Source organism: Macaca thibetana, chromosome 6 (genome assembly GCF_024542745.1).
Source record: "Macaca thibetana thibetana isolate TM-01 chromosome 6, ASM2454274v1, whole genome shotgun sequence".
NCBI classification, from domain to species: Eukaryota; Metazoa; Chordata; class Mammalia; order Primates; family Cercopithecidae; genus Macaca; species Macaca thibetana.
In genome coordinates this window covers 43,327,003-43,351,501 of record NC_065583.1, presented here as the reverse complement: position 1 = coordinate 43,351,501, position 24,499 = coordinate 43,327,003, and the positions used below count along the sequence as shown (strand labels likewise).

The following is a 24,499-nucleotide window of genomic DNA, read 5'->3' as shown; positions in this document are numbered from 1 at the left end:
ATCCCTACTGCCCCTGGTGCGAAAGCATCATCTTTTGCTCTTGATCTCTAGGTGGGTAAAAACTGCCTGATTAGTAGTGATTCAGATAGTGTGACCTCTTTGAGTTTGGCAAGGGCCGAAACTCCTTTTTTTTTTTCCTTTTTTCACGACTTCAGAGGTAATCAGGCTCTAGGGGACTGATTCTCTCTAACCGAACTCTGGAGACTGAATTGTAAATCCATATGCAAGGTTATTAATTTACAGTGGGAGGTATACCTACCCAGAGATCTGCATACAGCCCCTTCCTGCTCTGCTGTAGAGACCAAATTACTGGTAAGAAGGGTCTTCAATGTGCAAAGAATTGGACAAGGGAAATTGGGTGTTGCCAAAAGGCTGTTTAAAGCAAGCAGCCTTGATTTTAGTGATCCTCCACTTTTCTAGTATTTTCTGGCTTTCATTGCTTTGTTCCCTCTTTAACCTTTTATTTTAATGCTGTCATCCATTGAAATCCTATACAGAGAAAAGAAAACCTGCTTATCCTTCAGGCCCATGCATCCTGGGAGCTACAAACCCTATAAAGCCTTTCCGATTCCCCAGCATGTTGTTTTTATTCTTTGTTCCTTTAGCACTTTGTGGAGACCACTTTTTGGAATATTTATTGTAGTTTTTCTTGTTATAGATATGTGTAGCAAGATGTATAGCTTGTGAAGAAGTTCAGGAAACGCCACCCCAAAATGTGCTGCTTTGGATCTCAAACTGAAGGCACTTGGGGAGCAGCAGATGGAGGGCTGTCTCTGAACTTACTTCATCTACCTAAAGACACATCCTCCAAGAGGAACTCTAGGCCGGGCGCTGTGGCTCACGCCTGTAATCCCAGCACTTTGGGAGGCTGAGGTGGGCAGATCACTTGAGGCCAGGAGTTCGAGACCAATCTGGCCGACATGACAAAACCCCATGTCTGCTAAAAATTACAAAAATTAGCCGGGCACGGTGGCTCAAGCCTGTAATCCCAGCACTTTGGGAGGCTGAGACGGGCGGATCACAAGGTCAGCAGATCGAGACCATCCTGGCTAACACGGTGAAACCCCGTCTCTACTAAAAAATACAAAAAACTAGCCGGGCGCGGTGGCGGGCGCCTGTGGTCCCAGCTACTCCGGAGGCTGAGGCAGGAGAATGGCGTAAACCCGGGAGGCGGAGCTTGCAGTGAGCTGAGATCCGGCCACTGCCCTCCAGCCTGGGCGACAGAGCCAGACTCAGTCTCAAAAAATAAAAATAAAAAAATAAAATAAAAAATAAAAAAAAATTACAAAAATTAGCCGGGCGTGGTGGCGCACGTAATCCCTGCTACTCGGAGGCACAAGAATGACTTGAACTTGGGAGGCAGAGGTTGCAGTGAACCAAGATTGCACCACTGCACTCCAGCCTGAAAGAAACAAAAAAAAAAAAAAGAAGGAACGCTATTGTCATGAATCTCTTCCCTGCTAACCTTATCAACCAGGGCAGATTAATTCCTATCACAGGAGATGAGACTGGAGGTCTATACCACATGCAGACAGGCAACTTTAGCTGTCACCTGTTCTTCTGAGGACCCATTGATTTTTTTCCCAAAAATCATTAAGCCAGGTTCAGTGGTGTGGACCTATAGAGAAGATCACTTGAGCCCAGGATTTTTTTGTATACATACACACACACACACACACACACACACACACACACACATACACAATATCTTAAATAAGTGAATAATGTATGTGGTTTACTCTCCCCTAAGTTGCCTATGAGAAATATAGAAATGTAATTATTTCTGTAATTTTATATTATTATATAATTATTTCTATAATTTTATAATTATATAATTATATAAAAACTATTTCTATAATTTCTTTAGAAATACAAGAAAGCTTCTCAGTCTCACTGGGTTCTGGGTATTTACTTTTCCTTCTTGTGATGCCCCCTACATGTAACAAATTTGTATTATTTTTCTCTCCTTAAACTGCTGACTGTTAATCACCTAACCTTCAGAAGGTAGAGGGAAAGTCTTCCATCCTCCACACTTGCTTATCTGTTCTACTAGATTGTAAATTCATGGAGGTCAGGAAACATGGATTTTTCTCTTTTTTCTCTTCTTTTCTCTAACCACTCTGTCTAAAAAAAGTAGAACATTTTGAAGCCCCTATTAGGCTGATGTTCACTTCCGATTTATTACGGAATTTCTACTCTGCGGCCCCATTATCTTTATAATCTTTCAATTTTTTTCTTTTACATGTTTTTATTGATATGGACTCACTACTAATTTTTTCATCTTGATATTGGAGTCACATTTGGGACTCCAATCCAAGGTACACTTGCCTTTGGTTTTGTGATTTGCGTCCGGGTTGTTTTCTTAGATTTGAAACATTTGGTGTTTTCTTTTTCTAATTCTAAAGTAATGCATGTCCATTATACAAAATGTAGAAATTATTATTATTTTTTTTTGAAACGGAGTCTCGCTGTGTCTCCCAGGCTGGAGTGCAATGGTGTGATCTCGGCTCACTGCAACCTCCGCCTCCTGGGTTCAAGTGATACTCCTGCCTCAGCCTCCTGAGTAGCTGGGACTACAGGCTCCCGCCACCACACCCGGATAATTTTTTGTATTTTTAGTAGAGACGGGGTTTCACCGTGTTAGCCAGGATGGTCTCAATCTCCTGACCTCGTGATCCGCCCGCTTTGGCCTCCCAAAGTGCTGGATTACAGGCATGAGCCATCGCGCCTGGCCTCATACTGCATTTTTAATTTTTAATTTTGCTTTTTCATTTAATGTGGCAGTTATTTTCTTTATTTTTCTTTTTCTTTTTTCCTCTTTTTTTTTTTTGAGATGGAGTCTCACTCACTCTGTCACCCAGGCTGGAGTGCAGTGGCACGATCTGTGCTCACTGCAACCTCCATCTCCCGATTTCAAGTCATTCTCCTCCCTCAGCCTCCCAAGTAGCTGGGATTACAGGTGCTGTGCCACCATGCCCGGCTAATTTTTGTATTTTTAGTAGACATGGTGTTTCGTCACGTTGACCAGGTTGTTCTCGAACTCCTGACCATAAATAATCTGCCTGCCTCAGCCTCCCAGAGTGCTGGGATTACAGGTATAAGTCACCACACTCAGCCTGTTATTTTCCTTTTTTACTAAAAATTATTCATTTTATGGGTAATTTTAATTTTCTTGGTGCTCTTCTGTATTTTCCACTGGTAATTCATGTATTGCTTTTATAACCCAAAAGAAAATAATAAATGCTGTGCAAGGAATTTGAACGTAATCTTATGCACGTAATTTTTTTTGGCTGAGTAATTTAACTCTTCCCCTTTCATTGGATATTAAAATTGTTTCAGATTTTAGGCTTCATCTATAATGCCATGGTGAGCATTTTTGTGAATAAAACCTTTTCAGTGTTTAGGGTTATTTACTAGGATTATGGTCCGAAGTGGTATGATAGACACTGAGTATGTACATGTTTAAGATTCTTGATATATAGCAATTTAAAAAAAAAAAAGTCATGCCAGTTTTTACTCTGACCTGAGTTTGCTTATGGAATAAGCATTTATCTGGAGCCCATATTCTGCTACGCATTTAAAGTCTTTATTTCTTGTAATCCTACAGGCAATCCTTTGAGGTCTTTATTGTCCCTATTTATAGGCAAAGGAAGTGAGGCTCAAAGAGGCTAAAGTGACTTGCTCCAGGCTACACAGTTAAGAAATGGGAGAGGTGGGATGCAAATCTATATCTGTCATTCCACAACCCCTGAAAGCACTAGATTCAGGTTATTTCCGTTGTTCCCATGTACTTCACATTTATTTTATTCAGGATGTTAGAAAGTAGAAAAATTTGGGGATATTTGGTAGAAAGCTATCTCTTGAGAGTCAAAGAAACTGTAAAGAGAAAATTATTTTTAATTTGAAAACAGAGGTATTCAACTCATGCATCTACTCCCACCTTGACAAGATATCCCACAGTTGTGTAATATTATTTTTAACAGAGTTCACATTTTGTTTGGAGTATAGGTAGGAAAACTGGAAAATTTAGGAGCCTTGGAAAGTTATCTTTGATTTCCTTTACCATCTCACAGTCATCACCATATCCTGTTATTTTTATCTCTAATTTCTCAAATATACTTTACATTCATCCAGTATTCTTTTTTTTTCTTTTTTCTTTTTTTGAGACAAAGTCTTGCTCTTGTCCCCCAGGCTGGAGTACAATGGGGCAATCTCCACTCACTGCAACCTCCCGGATTCAAGCGATTCTCCTGCCTCAGCCTCTTGAGTAGCTGGGATTACAGGTGCCTGCCACCACGCCTGGCTAATTGTTGTATTTTTGGTAGAGACGGAGGTTTCACCCTCTTGGCCAGGCTGGTCTCAAACTCCTGACCTCAGGTGATCCGCCCACCTCGGCCTCCCAAAGTGCTGGGATTACAGTCATGAGCCACCACGCACGGCCCTTACTGGGTTAGGTCTTTTAACTGGGTTATTATTGCTTTGTAATTGGTCTCCCTGCTTCCGGTTTCTTCCATCCATATCTTCCAACCTGACCCCAAAGGCAATTCTTTCCTCTTTTTTTAAAAAAAATAAGTTAATTATAAATACATTCTTTTAGGCCAGGCACAGTGGCTTACACCTGTAATCCCAGCACTTTGGGAGGCCAAGGCGGCCAGATCACTTGAGGTCAAGAGTTCAAGACCAGCCTGGCCAACATGGTGAAACCCCGTCTCTACAAAAAATACAAAAATTAGCCGGGCGCGGTGGTGCTTTGCCTATAATCCCAGCTACTCGAGAGTCTGAGGCACAGAATGCCTTGAACCCGGGAGGCGGAGATTGCGGTGAGCCTAGTGGTATTGTCTCAAACAAATAAATAAATAAATAAGTAAATTCTTTTTTAAAAAAGGAAACATCTACCGATGAGTCTAAAATACTGTTCACTGTCTCATCCCAGCCCTCCCACTCACAATCCCCTCCCCTCAGATAATCTGCAACTTGCTTTTTTTCCCTCACATAATGTATCTCAGTGATCTTTCCACATTGGTCTATTAGATAGATCTCATTTTTAAAAACTCCTATTATTTATTCCATAGTATAAGTTGTATTTTAGTTATTCACCTAATTATAAAATGCTTTATAATTTCCATTTTGATTTCCTGTTTAAACTGAGTTTTGAGAACTTCCCCCCATTGTCTTTCTTTTTTCTTTCCTTCTTTTCTTTTTTTTTTTTTTTTTTTTTTTTTTTTTTTTTTGTGACAGGGTCTCACTGTTGTCCAGGCTGGCGTGCAGTGGCATGATCATAGTTCACTGTAGCCCTGACTTCATGGGCTCAAGCAGTCCTCCTACCTCAGCCTTCCAAGTGGCTAAGACTTATAGGTGCACACCACTATGCCCAGCTAATTTTTTATTTTTGTAAAGATAAGGTCTCACCTATGTTACCCAGGGTGGTCTCGAACTCTTAGGCTCAAGTGATCCTCCCACCTCAGCCTCCCAAAGTGTTGGGGATTACAGGCATCAGCCACCATTCCTGGACCCCATTATCTTTCTATAGTTTACTAGGTCTCCCCACCACCTTTAAAACTGTCAGTGCTCCTTCAAGGCCTGTAGAGGCAACATAAGCTCAGATAGGTCTAGGGAGGAACCAGACTTGTGAAAAACAGCTGGGTGACAGACCAAAAGGTGTAGTGGGCATTGGCAGCCGCTGGAAGTGCACACGCTGCCTAAAGATATTCAAATGCACAAGGCCGGGCGCGGTGGCTCAAGCCTGTAATCCCAGCAGTTTGGGAGGCCGAGACGGGCGGATCACAAGATCAGGAGATTGAGACCATCCTGGCTAACACAGTGAAACCCCATCTCTACTAAAAAAAAATACAAAAAACTAGCCGGGCGAGGTGGCAGGCACCTGTAGTCCCAGCTTCTCGGGAGGCTGAGGCAGGAGAATGGCGTGAACCCAGGAGGTGGAGCTTGCAGTGAGCTGAGATCCGGCCACTGCACTCCAGCGTGGGTGACAGAGCGAGACTCCGTCTCAAAAAAAAAAAAAAAAAAGATATTCAAATGCACAATATAAACAAACGAAAGACCACTCCTGGCCAAACAGCATCTTTGTCAACAGGTTTCAATTTTTCAACCATTAATATGCCAGTCAGAGCGCTTTACAGCTTACTTACTAACCACCTCCTCCTACTGCTCCCAGGACACTTGATCTGCTTTTATTTTTCTCTGCCTTTGCACCTGCTGGAAAGTCTTTCCTTCTTTTTTCTGCCAGAAGTATGCAGCTTGTCCTTTAAGACCCAGTTTGTATACTACTACCTCTTCTTGAAAATGTTCTGGTTTCCCAAAGCAGACATCTTGTCTAATCTAACATAGCCTATTCAAATCTTTATTATTATCCTGATTACTTCGCACTGAAATAATTTCTGTACCTCTCTGTTGGGCTCGTCTAGGGTGTGAGTCCCTACTGTCAATTTGCTGCCTTATTTACCTTGATATTCTTGGCCCTGGCAAATGCTTCACTTATAAGAGGCATTCTATTTGTGTTAAGAGAGTGAATAAACGAATAATGTTATTAATTATAGTAAGAATGGCCTTGAGAACAGCCAGAATCCAAACTGATGATTACATGACAAACATGAAGCCCCATATCACTTGGATTACTACCATCTGATTTTGTCAAACTTAGGATAATTTATTTTTAAAGAACTTATTTAAATGTCACTAAAATGAATATAAATCACATGTAGACCACAAAGAGAAATGAAAGCAAGAATTTTAACACTAACTTTTCTTAACTAATAAAATACTTTACATGTAATCCTTGGGTTCTAACCGAAGCATGTGTTGTACCATTTGCTACTTTTACTCTAATAGTAGAAATTTAATCTGACTTTTTAAAAAATTTCTTAGCTGATCATGGTTTGTTTTAATCAGGCTTTTAAAAAATTATCTTGGCGGGGCGTGGTGGCTCACCCCTGTAATCTCAGCACTTTGGGAGGCCAAGGCAGGTGGATCATGAGGTTGGGAGTTCAGGACCATCCTGGGCAAGATGGTGAAACCCCATCTCTACTAAAAATACAAAAATTAGCTGGTGTGGTGGCGGGCACCTGTAATCCCAGCTACTCAGGAGGCTGAGGCAGGAGAATCGCTTGAACCCGGGAGGCAGAGGTTGCAGTGAGCCGAGATCGCACCACTGCACTCCAGCCTAGGCAACAGAGAGTCCTTCTCAAAAAGAAAAACAAACAAACAAAAAAAAACTCAAACTGTTTTAGTCCTCCCCTACTAAGATTATCAGCCTCCCTTGGTCATCTCTGACTCAATCCAATCACTACCTTTATTTTTGCTAGTTTATATCCCTTCTTTGTGTCCTGTGCCCTGGCCACTACCATTAAGAGTATGTGTTCTATGTACTTAGATTTAAAATGATTCTTCTTCTTTTTCTTTCTTCTTCTTTTTTTTTTTTTTTTTTTTTTTTTGAGACAGGGTCTCACTCTGTTGCTCAGGCTGGAGTACAGGCTCATGATCATAGCTCACTCCCGCCTTGAACTCCTGGGCCCAAGCTGTCCTCCCATGTCAGCCTCCTGAGTAGTGTGGACTACAGGTGTACCCCACTATGCCTGGTTAATTTTTTCTTTTTTTTTTTTTTTTTTTTTTTTTTTTTTGTAGAGACAGGATCTTGCTATGTTGCCAGGTCTGGTTTTGAACTCTTGAACTGCTGGACTCAAGTGATCCTCCCGCCTCAACCTCCCACAGTGCTGGGATTACAGATGTGGGCCACCGCGTCCCACATGAAATGATTCTTTACCTTGTATGTTCAACTCTTTCATTTTTGTAGCTAGGAAGCCAAGTACAGTCCTGGGCCAGAAACAAGCTTCACTCTTGGGGGAATATGTTTACATATATCCATAGTCCATGTTTATATATATCTACATTCCATATTGCTTTCAAAACAAATTCATATTATCAGATTGGAGCTGTCGTTTGATCCCAGGGTTTTTTCAGATTTAACACTTTATTCCATATCCTTTCCCCAAGTAAGGTAAGAGATAATTGCCCTTAAATTAGGTAAAATGTAACTCCCAAATATTTTAACTTTTTCCTAATGTTTTTAGGTATGTGATGATAGTATTGGATTCTTGAATATTAACTTTTAAAATATTCAAATTCTTATCTACAAAGAATAAAAATCATTACAGCTTTAGCCCAGTGGCTTATTTTAGTGTTGTTCTTGTTTTTGTGTGTTGGTATAACATAGAATATTATGATTCCTATGTTGATTTTTAAAGTGGTTGGCAGATTAGAACTATTCATCATGGCACCTAGCCATTGGTTACCATGGAGCCTCAACCTCTGGTTTTCTGAGGACACCTGGTAGAGTACTGTGTCACTCAGGGTCAGATCCAATCTGGGTATTGAACATTCCAGGCTGCTTTTCATGGTTTGCAAGGTCTTGTCTGTCCTCCAGCCATTGTGTCCTCCTGAGATCAGTTCATCTTTGTGATGGCAGCACTTCTTTTCTCTGGTTCAAAATCGAAGTCATTTTTCAATTCTCCCGTACTTCTGTGTTCAGCTAGTCATCAACTTTGTGATAGGGCTCTTGGATTCTCATAAGCACAAGTCACTTCCTTCCTCATTTTACTACCCCTAACTCTGGGTCATGTAAGAACACTCCCTACTACTCCCCCACCATATACACACACGCAAAACCTTTTAATGATAGTTGCATGCACACACCCACACCTCCCATTGACAGCTGGATGAAGCGCCAATCTTTTATCCAAGTGTTCAAGGTCTTCCACATCTATTCCTAGCCTTTTTAGCCTTATTTGCTACTGCTTCCTCCATAGTATGTTAAATAGTTCCTGGCCATCCCAGAACTTAACTGGGGCTTTTGTTGTCCTCAGTCTCTATCAGTTCCTCTGCACCTCTGAAGTGATCTTATGCCTCTGAATACCCACCATACTTTTTTTTACCCTGTTTCTATTTATCCTGTGACATACTGTTGCCCAAATAGTGCTTTATAATCAGCCAAAGTGCTTTAGAATCTGTTCCTTTATTTAATTTTCACAACCAGTCCATGAGGTAAGAAAGATGTGTCATATCACAAAAGAGAAAACTAATATTTGAGGAGGGAAAAGTAAGTTATCTAGGTTTTGCAAGAGAGTGGAACTGAGACACTAATCCAGGCCTCCTGGAACATGAGCTCCAAGCTTTGTACATTATGCTGCCTTTCTTGGTGCCGGAGTCTGCACTTAAAGTAAGTTTGAATACATCTCTCTCTTTCCAGTTGCCTGTAAGTTACCTGAAGGCAGGGACTATGTCTTATTCCCCTATAACATGTATGTATGAATGAGCCTATTTATATATTAAATATACTGCAGTTCAGTGTTCTGTCCTTTTTCTTTGTAAAAATCATTCTTCTCCTCTCTGAGCCTTGCATCTTTTTATTAAGTAGAAATGAAGCTTACTTTTCTCATTGCTAATTTCTTTGTTGGAGTATTATAGATAATAGAACTAGAACTTTATAACGAATTTAACTTTTGGGATAACTTTTCAGCAATGCACTTCAGTTCACAAGGATTTGTTACCTGTGAAGAGATTAAACCAGTAGCCAGGCTACTGAGCTATGGTTCCATACTTTCCAAGTGTAAATTTCCTGAATTTTCATATCATTATAATTTTTATGTTGGTTACTTGAGAACACGTATACAAACAAAAAGCTATTGTGAATTCAGTAATATTTTTCTTCAAATTTTTTTCACTGTGGTAAAATCAGCATAAAATTTTATTAACAATTTTTAATAGATTTGAATTTTATTAATTACATCATCTACATGTATTTGAAAAATGATGGTACATACATCTGCAAGACCTCTGACATTCATTCTAGGAAATGCTTGGTGCCCCTAATACTTACAGATTCTCCTGGTAACTTCGCAGTTGCCAGTTGGGAGTCACGTCTATGGGGATTCTAATATTGTCCTACATCACTTAGTGTTGCCTTAAGAAGTTTCATGTGAGCTTTTTTTTTTTTTTTTTTTTTTTTGAAACAGAATTTTGCTCTTGTTGCCTAGGCTGGAGTGCATTGGCACAATCTCGGCTCACCGCAACCTCCGCCTCCTGGGTTGAAGTGATTCATCTGCCTCAGCCTCCTGAGTAGCTGGGATTATAGGCATGCGCCACCACGCCCAGCTAATTTTGTATTTTTAGTGGAGATGGGGTTTCTCCATGTTGGTCAGGCTGGTCTCAAACTCCTGACCTCAGGTTTGATCCGCCCGCCTCAGCCTCGCAAAGTGTTGGGCTTACAGGTGTGAGCCACTGCGCGCGGCCTCACGTGAGAAATTTTATAGAGCCAAGTAGTTGGAGAAGCTTTGCTTCCCTGAGTAATTGCTGTGTGTTTTCCTTGTGGACAACAAGAACTATGCAACTGACTTTGTCTCCATTTTTATATTGGGCTTTGGGAAACTTAAAGCCAAATATGTTACACAGGCTGTGCCCAGTGGCTCACGCCTGTAATCCCAACACTTCGGGAGACCAAGGTGGGTGGATCAGTTGAAGCCAGGAGTTCGAGACCAGCCTGGCCAACATGGCAAAATCCCATCTGTACAAAAAATGCAAAAATTAGCTGGGCGTGGTGGTGCACACCTATAGTCCCAACTACTCGGGAGGCTGTGGCAGAAGAATCGCTTGAACCCAGAAGGCGGAGGTTGCAGTGATCCAAGATCGTGCCAGCCTGGGTGACACAGCAAGACTCTGTCTCAAAAAACAAAAAGTCATAGAATCACAGCAGCTATATAGATCCTTATTTCCTGCTAAGTTTTCCTTTTTTTTTAACTTTGATAGTGACTTCCTGTTGTAGTTTGCTTGGCTCTGATTTTAATTTATAATTTATTGTTTTGTTACACGTGTTTCCCAAAAGCCAACAAAAATCCTTAGTTGATGGAGTGGGATATAAATAAATAAATACTCTGGCCCTTTTGTGACCAGCTATATATTAGGCACTGGACATATCTATTATAAATAGTGATAATTTATATACATATGTAGCTTTTTTTTGAGATAGAGTCCCACTCTGTTGCTCAGGCTGGAATGCAGTGGCATAATCTTGGCTCACTGCAACCTCCACCTCCCGTGTTCAAGCAGTTCTCTGCCTCCGCCTCCTGAGTAGCTGGGATTACCGGTGCCCGCCATCATGCCCAGCTAATTTTTGTATTTTTAGTAGAAACAGCGTTTCACCATCTTGTCTAGGCTGGTCTTGAACTCCCAACTTTGTGATCCACCTGCCTCAGCCTCCCAAAGTTCTGGGATTACAGGCATGAGCCACCGTGCCTGGCCACATATGTAGCTTTTGATGCTGTGTTGACTCATCTTCAGAAGTCAGAATTTATATAGAAAGTCAAAGCTGGGGCCAGCCAGGGTAGCTCATACCTATAATCCCAGCACTTTGTGAGGCTGAGGCAGGAAGATTGCTTGGCTCCAGGAGTTCAAGACCAGCCTGGGCAACATAGTGAGACCCTGTCTCTGCAAATAATCAAAAATTAGCTGGACATGGTAGTGTGCACCTATAGTCTCAGCTACCCAGGAGGCTGAGGGAGAACTGCTTGGGCCTAGGAAGTCAAGGCTGTAGTGAGCCATGATTGTGCCACACAGCACTCAGTTTGGGCAACAAAGTAAGACTCTGTCTCCAAAAAAAAAAAAAAAAAAGGTCAAATCTAAGCATAGTATTTATTAGAAAAATGTAGCTTCATTTAATGTAATCTGCTTTCAGAACTGTATAAATACAGTGTCTACTTAAGTATATCTCAAGACGTGAAGTATCTGTTCAGGGAAGAAGAAAGCATTGTGACTACAGCAAGTCTCTGCTAGCCAATGTGAGATTACTGCTGACAGTTGCACTTAAGAATCCACATGCAGCTTTGTGTGGTGGCTCACACCTATAATCCCAGCACTTTGGGACGCCAAGGTAGGAGGATCACTTGAGCCCAGGAGTTCAAGACTGGCCTGGGTAACATAGTAAGACCCTATCTCTACTGAAATAATTAATTTTAATTTAATTTTAAATTTTAAAAAAGGCTGGGCACAGTGACTCACGCCTGTAATCCTAGACTTTGTGAGGCTGAGGTGGGCAGATCCCTTGTTCAGAAGTTCAAGACCAGCCTGGGCAACATGGTGAAACTGTGTCTCTACAAAAAATAAGCTGGGCATGGTGGCATATGCTAGTAGTTCCAGCTACTTGGGAGACTGAGGCAGGAGGATCATTTGAGCCCAGGATGCAGAGGTTGCAGTGAGCTGAGATCACGCCGTTTCACTGCAGCTTGGGCGACAGAGTGAGGCCCTGTCTCAATCAATCAATCAATAGAATCCACACAGAGGAATGGGAGAACGATGTTTTTCAGCATTTTATCTTTTTGAATTTTTGCCATATACATACATCACCTATTGAAAAAATAATTAAAAGTTCACAATTTCAATAGAAGTATTAAAAATTTCTTCCCATTGGATTATGAGCTTTTTGAGACCAAGAAGTATGCCAGATTCCTTTCTGTACTCGTGAACCTAGTATAGTATGCCCTCAGCTAGTTTGTGTAAATATGAATTAGAAACTAAGAGTTGCCAATTTCAGTAGGGACATGACTAAAAATTACTGAATGACTGTGAATAGTTCATGCCTCCTTAACTCTGTTCCTCCTTTTCAGAATGGGGCTGAGACCAGCTTCCTGGCTCTGAAGATCAATTTTTATTGACATCCATTAAAAGATCTTAAACACAAGTTAGAATTATTCCTAGTCAGTTGTTCAGAACAGTGGGGTTTATGTTCATTTGTAAGTATAGTGTGAGATTTTTCCAAGTGTGACTTCCAAACTGCTTTTTATCTCTTTTTGCAGATCTTTGTAGAATTTGATGGCTGTAACTGGAAACAACACTCTTGGGTAAAAGTTCATGCTGAAGAAGTTATTGTGCTTCTGCTGGAAGGATCTCTTGTATGGGCACCCCGTGAGGACCCAGTCCTTCTCCAGGGCATTCGAGTCTCCATTGCACAATGGCCAGCCCTGGTGAGTGGCTTTTACTGGGTGGGAACGTATCTGAGCTTTACTCCTATAAACATAACTATGACATGTTACAGACAGAGTATGTATAAGAACTGTATACTTTGTCCTTAACATACGTTTATTCTGAAGTTACTAATGCAAAAATTAGGAGCAGTCTTTTCTCCTTTGTCCTCCAAAACGTTTTATATTAGGTGATATTTGATATGAAAGAATTTTTTTGGCCGGACACGGTGGCTCATGCCTTGTAATCCCAGCACTTTGGGAGACTGAGGCAGGAAGATCATTTAAGCTCAGGAGTTTGAGACTATCCCGGTAACATGCCAAAACCCCATCTCTACAAAAAATATAAAAATTAGCTAGGTCTGGTGACACATGCCTGTGGTCCCAGCTACTTGTGGGGCTGAGGTAGGAGGATGGCTTGAGCCCAGGAGGTTGAGGCTACGGTGAGCCATGATTGTGCCACTGTATCCAGCCTGGGTGACAGAGTGAGACCCCTGTCTCAAAAACAAAAAAAAAACAATGAAAAGAATTTTTTCACCTTTAGTCTTTTCTCAGAGCAAGGTTTTGAAACATTATTTGTAACCTTTGAAGTTTTTTTTCAATTATGGAGTGAAATAAAATAGCATTATAAAATTTATTTTATTTTTTTGAGACGGGGTCTGGCTCTGTCACTCAGGCTGGAATGCAGTGGTGCAATCACAGCTCACTGCAACCTCTGACCCTCAGGCTTAAACCATCCTCCCACCTCAGCCTCCCAAGTAGCTGGGACTACAGACGCACAGCACTGCACCCAGCCTAATTTTTGTATTTTTTGTAGGGATGGTTGCTCATCATGTTGCCTAGGCTGGTCTTGAACTCCTGGGCTCAAGCAGTCCACCTGCTTCAGCCTCCCAAAGTGCTGGGATTATAGGCATGAGCCACTGTGCCTGGCTGTGTGTTATAAAATTTAATTGTGAGAGTATCCATTTGTTTCTGTCTGTCCTATTAGCAAAGTATGGGTATAAATGGTAACTTCTAAAAAATCCTAATTCTCATGTGGCTAACCAAATTAAATAAATAATATTCAAAACAATTTTTTTAACCTATTGATGATATATATCATCACTTACTAAACTGTCTTTTCATTTGCTTTTTTTGTTGTTGTTGTTTTGAGACGGAGTCTCACCCTATCACCCAGGCTTGAGTGCAGTGGCACGATCTAGGCTCACTGCAACCTCCACCTCCCAGGTTCAAGCGATTCTCCTGCCTCAGCCTCCCGAGTGGCTGGGATTACAGGCATGCACCACCATGCCTAGCTAATTTTTGTATTTTTAGTAGAGACAGGGTTTTACCATGTTGTCCAGGCTGGTCTTGAACTCCTAACCTCAGGTGAGTCACTTCGCCCAGCCCTGTCATTTGTTTTTTGTTGTTGTTGTTGTTGTTAAGGAGTTTCATTCTTGTTGCCCAGGCTGGAGTGCAATGGCGCTGTCTCGGCTCACTGCAACCCCCGCCTCCTGGGTTCAAGCGATTCTCCTGCCTCAGCCTCCCAAGTAACTGGGATTACAGGGGCACACAACCACAATGGGCTAATTTTCTATTTTTAGTAGAGACGGAGTTTCACCGTTGGTCAAGTTGGTCTCGAACTCCGGACCTCGGGTGATCAAGCCACTGAGCCCGGCCTCATTTGTTTTTAAGGCCACTTTCCAGTTGAACTTTTAGGAAAAGCTCTTGTATAAGTGCATATGGGGTCTCTTCATGACTTTTTTGTAGGCTATTTATTTATGAAATGCTAATATGAATTAACCATCCATATTTATGCCGTTAATTATTTTATAAATTTCACAAAGATTTCAAGAGTTCTAGCGATGATAACAGTATAACTCTTTATTCTGGGAATTTACTGTAATTTAGCTCCCTTGAAACCTGACAAGATTGGCCCTGTTCCTAGGCAGAATTAGGAGAATTTCTGATTCCTCTTGTCCTTTTTAGCCAATAAGAGTATTGAGCTGACTTTCTGCATTAGTTAGCTTCCCATGACTATTTGAGGGGTAGATGCCAGGTTGGGAATGTTTCCAAGGACTTATGCTTTAGCTTATCTGTATTTACTGGGATGAAAGATATAATAATTATTTCTTTGAAGTTAGAGATTTGTTTGAATTGCTATTTTTTTTTAATTCCCAAGTTCTAATCAATTTCTTGTCATTGTACTTCACAGACTTTTACTCCCCTTGTAGATAAATTGGGTTTGGGTTCTGTGGTTCCAGTGGAATATCTTCTGGATCGAGAGCTTCGGTTCCTGTCGGATGCCAATGGGCTGCATCTGTTTCAGGTATTTAACACTTGCTTCAGCCTTGAGCCTATTTTTTTCTTATTGCTAATTTCTTTGTTGGTATAAATATAGGTGTTTCCCCTTTTGCTAGGTGGGAACATATTAGCGTTTCTTATATTACTTCCTCCAGTAAATACGCTGTGCCTTTATTTATTTATTTACTTATTTTTTTGAGACAGAGAGTTTTGCTCTTGTTGCCCAGGCTGGAGTGCGATGGCGTGATCTTGGCTCGCTGAAACCTCTGCCTTCTGAATTCAAGCAGTTCTCCTGCCTCAGCCTCCCAAGTAGCTGGGATTACAGGCATGTGCCACCAAATCCAGATAATTTTTGTATTATTAGTAAAGATAGGGTTTCACCATGTTGGTCAGGCTGGTCTCGAACTCCTGACTTCAGGCGATCCACCTGCCTTGGCCTTCCCAAAGTGCTGGGATTACAGGTGTGAGCCACCGTACCTGGTATTTTATAAATTTTATTTATTTATTTATTTTTGAGACAGTCACCTAGACTAGAGTGCAGTGGCTTGATCTCATCTTACTGCAACCTCCACCTCCCAGTTTCAAGTGATTCTTGTGCCTCATCCTCCCAACTAGCTTGGGATCAAAGGCACATGCTATTACACCTGGCTAATTTTTGTAGTCTTTGTAGAGACAGGGTTTTGCCATGTTGTCCAGGCTGATCTCAAACTCCTGGCCTCAAGTGATCCACCCACCTTGCCCTCCCAAAGTGCTAGGATTACAGGCGTGAGCCACCGTACCCAATCTCCCTGTGCATTTTAAAGTTTTTCTGCTCCCTTGAAAAGTACTTCTGGTGGCTGAGGCTTCTTTCTTCTTCTACACGGCTCTACCCTACCCTAAAACCACCCAAGATTTAAGACCACAATTCTGAGTCTCTTCAGAAGAGGTGGTTTCGGCCGGGTGCGGTGGCTCACACCTATAATCCCAGCACTTTGGGAGGCCCAGACAGGCGGATCACGAGGTCAGGAGATCGAGACCATATTGGCTAACACAGTGAAACCCTGTCTCTACTAAAAATACAAAAAAATTAGCCAGGCGTGGTGGTGGGCGCCTGTAGTCCCAGCTACTTGGGAGGCTGAGGCAGGAGAATGGCGTGAACCTGGGAGGCAGAGCTTGCAGGGAGCCAAGATAGTGCCACTGCACTCCAGCCTGGGCAACTGGGCGACTGGGCAACTGGGTGATTGAGCAAGACTGTCTCAAAAAAAAAAAAAAAAAGGAAGAGGTAGCTTCTCTGAGGTGGCTATTTCTGTAACTTGAGTCCAAGGGGGCCTATTCATTATTGACATCCAGGAGTTTGGACTGGTTCCAAGCAGCATGAAGTATCATAGTTACAAAGAAAAGGGACTAGTTAATAGTTAAAACAAACCAGTGTCTGAGTTATAGTTTCAGAATTTAGGAAAATACATTTATTTCTCACTTGTAAGGGTTGCTGTCTGCAGGAAGAAAATCAGGAGACTAAGAGTTTTACTGTCTTACTAAGACAGACAAGAGCAGTTATTTCCTAAATTGTCTTCCATGAGATGTTAATGATGATTTCTTTGTTGATATGTCTTCCCTGCTCATTAGGCCTCATTCCCTCTCAGCAACCTTGCTTTATTCATATTTATAATCTTAGTGCTTTATGAGATAGCACTTAGTAAATTTTGGATAAATACTGAAATAAGAAAAAAGATGTACAAGGAATAAAATGTTTTGTGGTCAAATAAGTATGAGAAACACTGGCCTAAATAAGTTTCTTTCCTGTATCTTCTCAGAGTCTTTAATAGGCTATTGTATGTAGAAAGATATATAATATTTCCTAATCCTAATTGATCCTAGCATTCTTAATTTTTGCAAAACATTTCATGAGACTAGAGTTCTTCTCTTTTTTTTGTTGTTCAAGAGACAGGGTCTTATTCTGCCATCTAGGCTGGAATGCAATGGCACAGCCATAGCTCACTGCAGCCTCAAACTCCTGGGTTCAAGCGATCCTCCTGCCTTGGCCTCCAAAAGTACTGAGATTACAGGCATGATCACCACACCTAGCCTGAGACTAAGGTTCTGTAGATACCGTTTGGCAAATGTTGATACGCAGCTCCTTAGGATATGATTTTTCTCAACTGATTAGATGTTTGCTATTCATGTTAACATTCAGTTGTTTTCTTCTTTTATCTTTACCAGATGGGAACAGATAGCCAAAACCAGCTTCTTTTGGAACATGCTGCACTGAGAGAAACAGTTAATGCTTTGATCAGTGACCAAAAGCTACAGGAGATATTCAGCCGAGGTAAGAACAGATAGTCTTCTGTCCCTGAACTCTGATTCAGGTGAATGATCACTGTTGAGTGATAGTATGGGATACCACGCAACCTTAGACATCTGTACTTATCTTCTTTTTGTGGGCAGAGTCAGATGCTACATGAAGGATAATTATTATTATTTATTAAAAAATAATAAAAATAAAGAGTATCTCCAGTTAGCTGGATCTCTAGAATAGAGATCTCATTCTCTCTCCATCACTCGTCTTATGGAGGTGTCTGTAACAGAGGTGAGACTCTGTATTATTCTGTCTAAGGTCCATCCATCCCCTTAAGATGCTCTTAGAGCAAAAACAGGATCTCATTCAGACCAGCGTTTCCGGTTCATTCTGCATTTCATAATATACAGTTTTATTGTGAGTTGAGTTTTAGTTTTTTTTAATTTCTTAAATATTATGTACTAGACAGTGTTAAGGCATTGGGGATATAGCAATGAATTAGAAAATCTTTGCTTTTTTAACTTACAATCTACAAGTTTCTCAGGAACTAAAAACACCAACAAATAACTTAGAGTGCAGAGTATAATGTGTCCACAGACTCATTCACGTTAAAAGCATGTTGTTTTTAAGAATGAAAAAAATTATTAGCTTCCAAGTTCAGATACAAGTTTTGCCCAAGATTCTACACAAAAGGTGTAAACTATTGGCTTCATTTATGTTATACATTCACTCCCCTTCCTTTCTTGATCTCATAATAATCATTATTTTCAGGGAAATAGTTTCCTTGTTTCTCTTTTGTCAAAATAAATCTAAACAGGTAAAGGTAGAAAAACTGACCTATTGGGGAAGGAAGGTGTCAGGATAAAATGATGTTAAATAATCAAGGAAAGATACAGTGGAAGAAAGAATATGAGGAAAATTGGTAGCAGAAAAGAAAATTGAGTGGACAGAAGGAGAGGTAGGACATGGAAAAGTTACAGAATCTTAATTTTAGCTCTGAGAGAGAATAATCTAAAATTGGTAACGATTTAGCTATCTAGTCTCAATGAACAAGGATATGGCGGGGGGGAAACTGTCCTTGGAGGACAGCTTAAATTGCAGAGTAACATTACCTGCTGATAAAGTAATATATTTGAAACTCTGCGTTCCTAGGAAGACAGGTGCTATATTTGTTCAGCCTATTATTAGTGCAAAAGGCTGGAAACGTCGTAAATTGAACTCTCCACCCACTGTTATTGAAACTCAGATACCAGAATGTAAACGGCCATATATAACATAACATAACATAACAACATAACATAACATAACAGCACATTCAACTTAGTGGCCTCCCACTTTTTTCATGTACATGTAGTTAGATACATGTCAGGTATCTAACTACATTTTCATACTACCGTAGTTTTTTATTTGGAAGTTTGCTTTCCTTTCCTATAATACTTTCAAAACTGGAAGATTGAGGCAAGGGGGCATTGGAGGGCTGGGAAAGTCTGAGGAATTTGTGAATAAATGAAGAATTTACAAAGACCACTGGAAGAAACCATTCAGGTTTTGTTTTTAAATTGCTGAGTATGGTAAATCTGGAATTGCTCATTTGTTCAATTCTATAAAAGGGGACCAAAAGTGCCAAATATTTACATTACCTAATTTTCCTTTGACTTTTAGAAACAATTATGAAATATAGCTTAGCCAAAAATATTCAATACTGACTGATCTCCCTTTTAGGTCCCTACAGTGTTCAAGGTCACAGGGTCAAGGTATATCAGCCAGAGGGGGAAGAAGGGTGGCTCTATGGTGTTGTGAGCCATCAAGACTCCATCACTCGTCTTATGGAGGTATCTGTAACTGAGGTGAGACTCTGCATTATTCTGTCTAAGGTCTGTCCATCCCCTTAAAAAGGATGGTTTAGATAGGTGAGCACTTCACTATGTGTAAGATGACTTGGGTCCCATCCCTGACTCTATCACTTAATAGTTGTGTAACCCCTAGAAAGGCTATTGAACTTTCTTAACTTTACTGTTATCATCTATAAACTAGAGGTAAATATGTAAACCCCCACTGACCTTACAACACTGTTTTAGGTCCTGAGATTAAAGTATCTGAAAGTGCTTTGAAATCTGTAAAACAATATATAAATGTATGATAGTAGTATTATATTCATAATGGTTAGTAGTTGGAGTGCAGTGGTGCGATCACAGCTCACTGCAGCCTCTGCCTCTCGGGCTTAAGCAATTCTCCCACCTCACCCTCTGGAGTAGCTGGCACTACAGGCGTGTGCCACCACACCTAGCTAATTTTTCTATTTTTTGTAGAGAAGGAGTCTTGCTATGTTGCCTGGCTGGTCTCAAACTCCTGAGCTCAAGTGATCTACCCACCTCAGCCTCCCAAAGTGTTGGGATTACAGATATGAACCAGTGCACCCGGCCAGAATATTTATATATTTATTTATATGATATATATGAGTTATATGATACATAATTTATATGATATATAATTTATATGCTGTCTATAAATATGTCACACTTTAGTAACAAATAGGATCATATTGTACACATAGTTATATAATTTACCTTTTTTACTTAATTGTATATAATGATCATTTTTGTATGTAAATGTAAAGATCTGTCTCATCCTTTAAAATAGATGCATTCTTTTCCACTACATAGATAGATCATGACTAATCTAAAATTGATAGACATTTAAATCATTGCCAATATTTTCACTAGTACATGTAATATCACAGTGAACATCTTTTTACATTATTTATTGGAATAAATTTGTATGTATAATTACTAGATCAAAGAATATGCACAATAAATTTGACATTTTCTATCAAATTGCCCCCCTACAGGGTTTTTATTCTCTAATAGTAGAATTATTCTTTTTTTCTTTTTTGTTTTTTTTTGTTGTTGTTTTTTTTTTTTTTTTTTTTGAGACGGAGTCTCGCTCTGTCGCCCAGGCTGGAGTGCAGTGGCACAATCTCGGCTCACTGCAAGCTCGCTCCACCTCCTGGGTTCACGCCATTCTCCTGCCTCAGCTTCCCAAGTAGCTGGGACTACAGGCGCACGCCACCACGCCCGGCTAATTTTTTGTAATTTTAGTAGAGACGGGGTTTCACCATGTTAGCCAGGATGGTCTCGAACTCCTGACCTCATGATCCACCCGCCTCGGCCTCCCAAAGTGCTGGGATTATAGACATGAGCCACCGCGCCCGGCCCTCTTTTTTCTTTTTTAAACAGAGTCTCGCTGTGTTCCCCAGGTTGGTCTCGAACTCCTGGTCATCCTGCCTCAGCCTTCCAAAGTGCTGGGGTTACAGGCATGATCTACCATGCCCGGCCTGGAGTGATTTTTATTTATTTATTTATTTTTTTTTTTGAGACAGAATTTTGCTCTTGTTGCCCAAGCTGGAATGCAATGGCATGATCTCGGCTCACTGCAACCTCCACCTCCCGGGTTCAAGCGAGTCTCCTGCCTCAGCCTCCCGAGTCACTGAGATTACAGTCGCACCACCACACCCGGCTAATTTTTTGTATTTTTAGTAGAAATGGGGTTTCACCATGTTGGCCAGGCTGGTCTTGAACTGCTGACCTCAGGTGATCCACCCACCTTGGCCTCCCAAAATGCTGAGATTACAGGCATGAACCACTGCACCTAACCTTAGAGTGATTCTTTTAATGATTATTGGTTCTGAAGGTTTTTTGTTTCATACTATACAGAATAGGATGGTTTTAGAGATACAGGATTCAAAATTAACATCGCTAAAAGGCACACTTGGATATGAATTCACTTCTTTCATTCATTTGCTTAACAAATATTTGAATGCTTACCGTGTTCTAACCTGTTGTAGCAGTAAATGAGACAGTAGAGAGCTCTGCTGTCATGGAGCTTTCATTCTAGTAGGTGAGTCAAAACAATAAAGAGATAATTACATCGATTAGGAAATTACATAATTATGTCTTTATGGGCAAGGCATTAAACATCTTTTTCCCCTCCTACTGTAGAGTGGTGAGATCAAGTCGGTAGATCCCAGACTAATCCATGTGATGCTGATGGATAATTCAACGTCTCAAAGCGAGGTATAGTAATGGACTGCATTCCTGAGCAGACTCATGAGCTTGCATTATCTTGCTGTATGTAGATCCCTTATATATGTGTTTTCCATGGATGCCCTTTGAGTTGTTCAGCTTTAGCCACTGTACATTTTTTTGCTGTCTCCACAGTCTGTCTAAGGGGGGATGTTCTCAAGAAAGAGACCTAGTTTGAGCAAACCCTTTTAATCATGACTATGTTCCCTAATTCTTCTAAAATGCAAGGCTGGTTTCTTCCTGTATTCTGTCAGGACAGGTATATTTGAAAGATACAGTAGTCAGTTAAAAGTGCAATAAGCAGTAGTAATACTCGTGATCTACCAAGTAACAAGAAGTGAAGGATAAACTATGTCCACTTTTTTTTTTTTTTTTTTCCATTCGGTGGCAGGGAGCTCCAAGGGAGTCTGAAATTCTGTATTCCCAAGTAGAATCAATTCAAGCTGGTACCTAGTTCAGTGTTCAGCCCACAGTGAATTGGTTACTCCATAATTGTTATGAGCCTGCCCAACTCTTGGTTTATTCAGAATTAATGTAGCCCAAAAAAAGATGTATTGATGATCTCTGGGCCAGGTGCAATAGCTCACACATGTAATTCCAGCACTTTGGGAGGCCAAGGCAGGTGGATCACTTGAGGTCAGGAGTTCAAGACCAGCCTGGCCAACATGGTGAAACTCTGTCTCTAAAAAATACAAAAAAAAAATTAGCCAGGCATGATGATGGTTGTCTGTAATCCCAGCTCCTTGGGAGGCTGAGGTGGGAGAATCTCTAGAACCTTAGCTGGAGGTTGAAATGAGCCAAGATCGCACCATTGCACTCCAGCCTGGGTGATAGAGCAAGACTCTGTCTCAAAAAAAAAAAAAAATCTCTGCCTAAACCAATCGAGTAATTCTGTGTGAATTTCCTTCAGTTGACCAGCTATCCGCATATTCCTCACAGTATCTTAGCACCTCTGTAATATTGCTGTCTTTGCCACTCCTGCTAAGTATATAGTCTTTCCTCATCTTTATCCAGTCATTCTTCCTAAAACAAGATCAGAATAGGAAAATAAAAAAAAAATTTTTTTTTGAGACAGGGTCTCGCTATCTTGCCCAGTCTGGTCTCAAACTCCCACCTAAGCCTCCCAAAGTGCTGGGATGACAGGCATGAGCCACCGTACCTGGCCAGGGTTAAATTTGAAAACTGTTTACTACATGTAATATTACCACAAATAGGGTAAGTCTCCTGACTGTGTTTGCATGGCCGAAAACACCTGCTACTTTGATCATGTATTGGTCCCCTTTTTTGTTCCTTTCCTTATTTCATTCCTTCATTAAGCACATATTGTATGCCAGGTACTATTCAGCTGGCCAAATGTAACTGGGGAGTACTGGTCTCAATGTTGTAGGCTGCTTACTCACATATGAGTAGCTCACTGTAAGTAGGACTTACATATAAGTTGTTTAGGGACTGGTAGTAGGTTTCTGTGAGCCAGGCTCTGCAAGTTGGCTGGATGACTTATAGGTGAGATGTTTGGTTTGTGTTTGTTTGTTTTTGAGACAGAGTGTTGCTATGTCGCCCAGGCTGGAGTGCAGTGGGGCGATCTCGGCTCACTGCAACCTCCACCTCCCGGGTTCAAGCGATTCTTCTGTCTCAGCCTCCCGAATAGCTGGGACTACACGCGCGCACCACCATGCCCACCTAATTTTTGTATTTTTAGTAGAGACAGGGTTTCACCATATTGACCAGGCTGGTCTCAAACTCCTGACCTCATGATCTGCCCACCTTGGCCCCCCAAAGTTCTGGGTTTGCAGGCGCGAACCACCACACCAAGCGATCTTTGGTTTTTAGCAGCAGATGTTGGTTCTTCCTTTCTTGGTATTAGCGTGATATTACTGTTTCCTTTGCTAGCAAAGTCCAATTATTTTTTATAGTTCTGCCAAGTTTGATAGTAACCTTTTTTAGAGATCCGTGATCACCTCATCTCCTTTAAGTATGGGTGAATGAACAAGAAAGAACAGAGTTCACTGATTGTGATTTACATCAGTAAAAACTGGGTGGTGACAGAGATTGAAGAAAGAATTTAAAAGCTTTTAAAAATCAAAAGAGGCCAAGGCAGGTGGATCACCTGAGGTCAGAGTTTGAGAACAGCCTGGCCAACATCATGAAACCCTGTCTCTACTAAAAAATACAAAAATTAGCTGGGCATAGTGGTGGGCACCTTTAATCCCAGCTACTTGAGAGGCTGAGGCAAGAGAATCGCTTGAACACAGGAGGCGGAGGTTGCAGTGACCCAAGATCGCGCTATTGCACTCCAGCCTGGGTGACAAGAGCAAAACTCCATCTCAAAAAAAATCAAATAAAAAGAAAATCAAAAGAAAACAACACTTAGCAAACAGATAAACTTCTTGAATGAAAGGTTTAGAGACAGTGCGGTAGCTCACGCCTGTAATCCCAGCACTTTGGGAGGCCGAGGTGGGCAGATCACCTGAGGTCAGGAGTTTGAGACCAGCCTCGCCAACATGGTGAAACCTCGTCTCTACTAAAAAAATACGAAAATTAGGCCAGGCATGGTGGCTCACACTTGTAATTCCAGCACTTTGGGAGGCTGAGGTGAGTAGATTACCTGAGATCAGGAGTTCGAGACCAACCTGGCCAACATGATGAAACCCTGTCTCTACTAAAAATACAACAAATTAGCTGGGCATGGTGGCAGGCACCTGTAGTCCCAGCTACTCAGGAGGCTGAGGCAGGAGAATCGCTCGAACCTGGGAGGCAGAGGTTGCCATGAGCTGAAATCACACCATTGCAATCCAGCCTGCATGACGAGCGAAATTCTGTCTCAAAAATAAATTAAT

The 24,499-nt window shown here is 41.1% G+C and overlaps 1 protein-coding gene across 2 annotated transcripts in view; it reads left to right on the top strand.

The window, feature by feature from the left end:
- The window catches only part of KDM3B (lysine demethylase 3B), a 96,712-nt gene that overhangs the window by 8,127 nt on the left and 64,086 nt on the right, over window positions 1–24,499 (top strand). For both annotated transcript variants that reach the window (XM_050795123.1, XM_050795124.1), the window contains exons 2-6: window positions 12,858–13,025; window positions 15,217–15,330; window positions 17,505–17,610; window positions 19,303–19,427; window positions 21,579–21,653. In XM_050795123.1, coding sequence (XP_050651080.1) covers window positions 12,858–13,025; window positions 15,217–15,330; window positions 17,505–17,610; window positions 19,303–19,427; window positions 21,579–21,653 — 588 coding nt within the window. The remainder of the gene's footprint in view (window positions 1–12,857; window positions 13,026–15,216; window positions 15,331–17,504; window positions 17,611–19,302; window positions 19,428–21,578; window positions 21,654–24,499) is intronic.